Source organism: Pseudorasbora parva, chromosome 24 (assembly GCF_024679245.1).
Source record: "Pseudorasbora parva isolate DD20220531a chromosome 24, ASM2467924v1, whole genome shotgun sequence".
NCBI lineage: Eukaryota > Metazoa > Chordata > Actinopteri > Cypriniformes > Gobionidae > Pseudorasbora > Pseudorasbora parva.
In genome coordinates, this window is record NC_090195.1 from 309,280 (window position 1) to 316,779 (window position 7,500).

The window sequence follows — 7,500 nt, forward strand, 5'->3', positions numbered from 1 at the left end:
CTACATTTTCTTTAACCCTTTGTCTGAAGAAAGCGTGTCTCATTTTCTCCTGACAGCGGGAACGACTCACAGTACATCATTATAAACGATAAACGATAAACGATAAACGATAAACTATAAACTATAAACGATAAACGATAAACTATAAACGATAAACGATAAACTATAAACGATAAACTATAAACGATAAACGATAAACTATAAACGATAAACTATAAACGATAAACGCTAAACTATAAACGCTAAACTATAAACGATAAACGATAAACGATAAACAATAAACTATAAACGATAAACGATAAACGATAAACGATAAACGATAAACAATAAACTATAAACGATAAACGATAAACGATAAACAATAAACTATAAACGATAAACGATAAACGATAAACGATAAACTATAAACGATAAACTATAAACGATAAACTATAAACGATAAACGATAAACGATAAACTATAAACGATAAACTATAAACGCTAAACTATAAACGATAAACTATAAACGATAAACGATAAACTATAAACGATAAACGATAAACGATAAACGATAAACGATAAACTATAAACTATAAACGATAAACGATAAACGATAAACGATAAACGATAAACTATAAACGATAAACTATAAACGATAAACTATAAACTATAAACGATAAACGATAAACGATAAACGATAAACGATAAACTATAAACTATAAACGATAAACTATAAACGATAAACTATAAACGATAAACTATAAACTATAAACGATAAACGATAAACTATAAACTATAAACGATAAACGATAAACTATAAACGATAAACGATAAACTATAAACGATAAACTATAAACTATAAACGATAAACGATAAACTATAAACGATAAACTATAAACTATAAACGATAAACGATAAACGATAAACTATAAACGATAAACTATAAACGATAAACGATAAACGATAAACGATAAACGATAAACTATAAACGATACACGATAAAAGATAAACGGTAAACTGTAAACGGTAAACGATAAACGATAAACGCTAAACTATAAACGATAAACTATAAACGATAAACGATAAACTATAAACGATAAACGATAAACTATAAACGATAAACTATAAACTATAAACGATAAACTATAAACTATAAACGATAAACGATAAACTATAAACGATAAACTATAAACGATAAACGATAAACTATAAATGATAAACGATAAACTATAAACTATAAACGATAAACTATAAACGATAAACGATAAACTATAAACGATAAACTATAAACTATAAACGATAAACGATAAACGATAAACGATAAACTATAAACGATAAACTATAAACGATAAACGATAAAAGATAAACGATAAACGATAAACGATAAACTATAAACTATAAACTATAAACTATAAACGATAAACGATAAAAGATAAACGATAAACTATAAACGATAAACGATAAACTATAAACGATAAACGATAAACGATAAACTATAAACGATAAACGATAAACGATAAACGATAAACTATAAACGATAAACGATAAAAGATAAACGATAAACAATAAACTATAAACGATAAACGCTAAACTATAAACGATAAACGATAAACGATAAACGATAAACTATAAACGATAAACTATAAACGATAAACTATAAACTATAAACGATAAACGATAAACTATAAACGATAAACTATAAACGATAAACTATAAACGATAAACGATAAACTATAAACTATAAACGATAAACGATAAACTATAAACGATAAACGATAAACTATAAACTATAAACGATAAACGATAAACTATAAACTATAAACTATAAACGATAAACGATAAACGATAAACTATAAACGATAAACGATAAACTTCAAACGATAAACTATAAACGATAAACTATAACGCTGTCTCAAAAAATATTTAGTTTATTAAATGCCATGTTTTTAATTCCAAAAGCATTTCTAATTTCAGTTCATATTTCCAACAAACGAAATTCTGAGTCAAAGTAACGAAGTGGTAAAAACCCTCTGAGTTATTCTCCGTGCGGATCAGACACCTCGCGCTGACGACAGCCCTGGGGAACGGCAATCAAATTAATCTGCTAGATAAATAAGCACATAACCTAATAATGATAATAATATTAACAAATACACAACTTTAAATAAACGCAACATTTCTACAACACATCGCAAAGACAAACGTACCTGTGGCAACGCAAACAACGGCCTGCCCCGCAAACAGCGGCCTGCACCGCAAACGGCGGCCTGCACCGCAAACGGCGGCCTGCACCGCGAACGGCGGCCTGCACCGCGAACGGCGGCCTGCACCTCAAACAGCGGCCTGCACCGCAAACGGCGGCCTGCACCGCAAACGGCGGCCTGCACCGCGAACGGCGGCCTGCACCGCGAACGGCGGCCTGCACCTCAAACGGCGGCCTGCACCGCGAACGGCGGCCTGCACCGCGAACGGCGGCCTGCACCGCGAACGGCGGCCTGCACCGCGAACGGCGGCCTGCACCGCGAACGGCGGCCTGCACCGCAAACGGCGGCCTGCACCGCGAACGGCGGCCTGCACCGCGAACGGCGGCCTGCACCGCGAACGGCGGCCTGCACCGCGAACGGCGGCCTGCACCTCTAACGGCGGCCTGCACCGCAAACGGCGGCCTGCACCGCAAACAGCGGCCTGCACCGCGAACAGCGGCCTGCACCGCGAACAGCGGCCTGCACCGCGAACAGCGGCCTGCACCGCGAACGGCGGCCTGCACCGCAAACTGCGGCCTGATTCTAAACACCTAAATATTCTCACATTAAGAAACATTTACTAGACAAGCAAAAGTAATTGTCTTGTTTTGGGGAAAATAACTCAAAATGAAGAGAGTTTTTGCTTAAAATAAGATAAATAATCTGCCAATGGGGTGAGAAAAATAATCTTGTTTTGAGATTAATTAAGATTATTTATCAGAGAAGAGATGAAGTTATTCAGACTCGAGATTATTAACACAATAATCATTTAGAATAAACTTTAATATTCCATAAAAGCAAGTTTTTGATTTCCTGGTGACATCGATGAGCGCCTGTGATGATCTGTGTGTGTGTGTGTGTGTGTGTGTGTGTGTGTGTGTGTGTGTGTGTGTGTGTGTGTGTGTGTGTGTGTGTGTGTGTGCAGGTGAAGTATAAGGAGGAGTATGAGAAGCAGCGAGGGGCGTCTCAGATGGAGTTCCTGGACACTCAGGCGTATAAAGTGTCGAAGGAAGCGCAGCGGCTGCAGAGTGAGGTGAGACGCTTCAGAGTGTGTCCTGAGCCACGAGCGCGATGTTGACTCTGTGTGTGTGTGTGTGTGTGTGTGTGTGTGTCACAGAAGGAGTATCGCAAAGAGTACGAGAGTGAGATCAGAGGGAAGGTTCTGCTGGAGGCCGAGCTAACACCTGCGTTCCTGACGGCCCGTAACGCCAGCAGCCTCATCAGCCAGGTGTGTGTGTGAGTGAATGTGTGTGTGTGTGTGTGTGTGTGTGAGTGAATGTGTGTGTGTGTGTGTGTTTGTGTGTGTGTGTGTGTGTGTGTGTGATGGGTTGGTTTAGGGGCAGTGTAAGGGGATAGAAAATACAGTTTGTACAGTATAAAAACAAATACGCCTATGGAATGTCCCTGTAAACCACATAGACCAACATGTGTGTGTGTGTGTGTGCGTGTGTGCGTGCGTGTGTGTGTGTGTGTGTGTGTGTGTGTGTGTGTGTGTGTGTGTGTGGGTGTGCGTGTGTGTGGGTGTGTGTGTGTGTGTGTGTGTGGGTGTGCGTGTGTGTGGGTGTGTGTGTGGGTGTGTGTGTCGAGCAGAAGGAGTATCGTAAGGATCTGGAACAGGAAGTGAAAGGAAAAGGCCTGACGGGTCTGGAGGAAACACCGGATCTACTGCGGGTGAAACACGCCGGACACATACTCAGTGAGGTACACACACACACACACACACACACACACACACACACACACACACACACACAGTCTTCACTCGGACGTGTTTCTGTAGAAGGAGTATCGTAAGGATCTGGAGCGTGAGATCCGAGGGAAGAGATCCGACGTCACATCAGACAGTCTGGACATGCAGAGAGCGAAGAAAGCGTCTGAGATCAGCAGCGACGTGAGTGACACACACACACACTCATACACTCACACACACACACACACACTCACACACACACACACACACACACACATATATACACACACACACACACACACACTCATACACGCATGTTTCAGATGCATGGAATGCATGCACTGACCGACTGTGTGTGTTTGTGTGTGTGTGTGTGTGTGTCTGATGTGTGTGTCTGATGTGTGTGTGTGTGTGTGTGTGTGTGTGTGTGTTTCAGGTGAGCTACAGACAGGCGTCTCAGCTGCGAGACTCATCATACTCTACAGTGACGGACACTCCGGCTCTTCTGCACGCCGCTTACCTAAGAGACGTCTATAGCCAGGTCACATGACACACTGACTGCAGTACAGGACCTGTTAGAGGACTAGAGCTGATGTTTATCGGTGTGTGTGTGTGTGTGTGTGCAGAAGAAGTACCGCGGTGACGTGGAGAGTCTGAAGGCCTCGAGTTCTAATGCTTCAGACACGCCAGAGATCCAGAGAGTGAAAACCAACCAGCGCAACATCAGCGGAGTGAGTGTGTGTGTGACTGAGTGTGTGTTTGTGTGTGTGTCTATATTAATCGGTTGAGTGTGTGTGTGTGAATATGTCCATGTTGATCGGTTGAGTGTGTGTGTGTGTGTGTGAGTATGTCCATGTTGATCGGTTGAGTGTGTGTGTGTGTGTGTGTGTATGTCCATGTAGATCGGTTGAGTGTGTGTGTGTGTGTGTGTGTGAGTATGTCCATGTAGATCGGTTGAGTGTGGTAAATGGACTGCATTTATATAGCGTTTTTATCCAAAGCGCTTTACATTTTTGCCTCACATTCACCCATTCAAACTTGGTCAGGTGGAACCGGGGATCGAACCACCAACCTTCTGGTTTGTAGACAACTTACATGAACCACTGAGCCACTGCCGCCCCAGTGCCGTGTGTGTGTGTCTGTGTGTGTGTGTGTGTGTGTGTGAGTATGTCCATGTTAATCGGTTGAGTGTGTGTGAGAGTATGTCCATGTTAATCGGTTGAGTGTGTGTGTGAGTATGTCCATGTTAATCGGTTGAGTGTGTGTGTGTGAGTATGTCCATGTTAATCGGTTGAGTGCGTGTGTGAGTATGTCCATGTTAATCGGTTGAGTGTGTGTGTTTGAGTATGTCCATGTTAATCGGTTGTATGTGTGTGTGTGTGTGTGTGTGAGAGTATGTCCACGTTAATCAGTTGAGTATGTGTGTGTGAGTATGTCCATGTTAATCGGTTGAGTGTGTGTTTGAGTATGTCCATGTTAATCGGTTGAGTGTGTGTTTGAGTATGTCCATGTTAATCGGTTGAGTGTGTGAGTATGTCCATGTTGATCGGTTGAGTGTGTGAGTATGTCCATGTTGATCGGTTGAGTGTGTGTGTGTGAGTATGTCCATGTTAATCGGTTGAGTGTGTGTGTGTGAGTATGTCCATGTTAATCGGTTGAGTGTGTGAGTATGTCCATGTTAATCGGTTGAGTGTGTGTGTGAGTATGTCCATGTTAATCGGTTGAGTGTGTGTGTGTGTGAGTATGTCCATGTTGATCGGTTGAGTGTGTGTGTGTGAGTATGCCCATGTTAATCGGTTGAGTGTGTGTGTGTGTGTGTGTGAGTACGTCCATGTTAATCGGTTGAGTGTGTGTGTGAGTATGTCCATGTTAATCGGTTGAGTGTGTGTGTGAGTATGTCCATGTTAATCGGTTGAGTGTGTGTGTGTAAGTATGCCCATGTTAATCGGTTGAGTGTGTGTGTGAGTATGTCCATGTTGATCGGTTGAGTGTGTGTGTGTGAGTATGTCCATGTTAATCGGTTGAGTGTGTGTGTGAGTAGTCCATGTTGATCGGTTGAGTGTGAGTGTGTGTGTGTGAGTATGTCCATGTTAATCGGTTGAGTGTGTGTTTGAGTATGTCCATGTTGATCGGTTGAGTTGTGTGTGTGTGTGAGTATGTCCATGTTAATCGGTTGAGTGTGTGTGTGAGTATGTCCATGTTAATCGGTTGAGTGTGTGTTTGAGTATGTCCATGTTGATCGGTTGAGTTGTGTGTGTGTGTGAGTATGTCCATGTTAATCGGTTGAGTGTGTGTGTGAGTATGTCCATGGTAATCGGTTGAGTGTGTGTGTGTGAGTATGTCCATGTTAATCGGTTGAGTGTGTGTGTGAGTATGTCCATGTTAATCGGTTGAGTGTGTGTGTGAGTATGTCCATGTTAATCGGTTGAGTATGTGTGTGTGAGTATGTCCATGTTAATTGGTTGTGTAAGTGTGTGTGTGTGTGAGTATGTCCACGTTAATCGGTTGAGTGTGTGTGTGTGAGTATGTGCACGTTAATCAGTTGAGTGTGTGTGTGTGAGTATGTCCATGTTAATCGGTTGAGTGTGTGTGTGAGTATGTCCATGTTAATCGATTGAGTGTGTGTGTGAGTATGTCCATGTTAATCGGTTGAGTGTGTGTGTGTGAGTATGTCCACGTTAATCGGTTGAGTGTGTGTGTGAGTATGTCCATGTTAATCGGTTGAGTGTGTGTGTGTGAGTATGTCCATGTTAATCGGTTGAGTGTGTGTGAGTATGTCCACGTTGATCGGTTGAGTGTGTGTGTGAGTATGTTCACGTTAATCGGTTGAGTGTGTGTGTGTGAGTATGTCCACGTTAATCGGTTGAGTGTGTGTGTGTGAGTATGTCCACGTTAATCGGTTGAGTGTGTGTGTGAGTATGTCCATGTTGATCGGTTGAGTGTGAGTGTGAGTGTGTGTGTGTGTGAGTATGTCCATGTTGATCGGTTGTGTGTGTGTGTGTGTGTGTGTGTGTGTGTGTGTGTGTGTGTGCAGCTGTTCTACACGTGGGACTCGCGGCTGATGAAGGGTCTGACGTCAGCAGTCAGTGACACTCCAGAGATCAGACTGGCTCGAGAGAACGCCAAGAACATCAGTGACGTGAGTTACACACACACACACTCACACAGACACACACACAGACACTCACACACACACTCACAGACACACACACACACACACACACACACACACACAGACACGACGATATATGGTGCTCACTCTGCCTCATCTGCATATCATTTACATAAGAGATGCTGAGCGTTGATGATCCGCAGGTCCAGTACCGGGAGTCAGTGGGATCGGGAACAGCCGTCACTGACACGCCTGAGCTGGAGCGGGTCCGCCGGAACCAGCAGAACATCAGCGCCGTGAGTGTGTGTGTGATTGACATGTGTCAGTCATCCTGTGTGACGTGCAGCTGATCAGTGTGTCAATCAAACATCATGCAGGTCAAATATAAGAAAGTGATTGATCCGGTCAGTGTGGGAGTGACTCCGGAGCTGGAGCGGGTCAAACAGAACCAGCAGAACATCAGCTCGGCAAGAACC

At 42.7% G+C, this 7,500-nt stretch overlaps 2 protein-coding genes across 51 annotated transcripts in view; one reads left to right on the forward strand and one right to left on the reverse strand.

Moving 5' to 3' along the window:
- Nucleotides 1–7,500, forward strand: part of LOC137063519 (nebulette-like) — a 34,327-nt gene that overhangs the window by 21,602 nt on the left and 5,225 nt on the right. For all 50 annotated transcript variants that reach the window (XM_067434686.1, XM_067434693.1, XM_067434687.1 and 47 more), the window contains 9 exons: nt 3,148–3,255; nt 3,340–3,450; nt 3,813–3,923; nt 4,003–4,113; nt 4,349–4,453; nt 4,539–4,643; nt 6,947–7,051; nt 7,228–7,320; nt 7,402–7,491. In XM_067434686.1, the coding sequence (XP_067290787.1) occupies nt 3,148–3,255; nt 3,340–3,450; nt 3,813–3,923; nt 4,003–4,113; nt 4,349–4,453; nt 4,539–4,643; nt 6,947–7,051; nt 7,228–7,320; nt 7,402–7,491 (939 nt within the window). The remainder of the gene's footprint in view (nt 1–3,147; nt 3,256–3,339; nt 3,451–3,812; nt 3,924–4,002; nt 4,114–4,348; nt 4,454–4,538; nt 4,644–6,946; nt 7,052–7,227; nt 7,321–7,401; nt 7,492–7,500) is intronic.
- The window catches only part of ptprma (protein tyrosine phosphatase receptor type Ma), a 357,435-nt gene that overhangs the window by 10,261 nt on the left and 339,674 nt on the right, over nt 1–7,500 (reverse strand). The window lies entirely within an intron of this gene.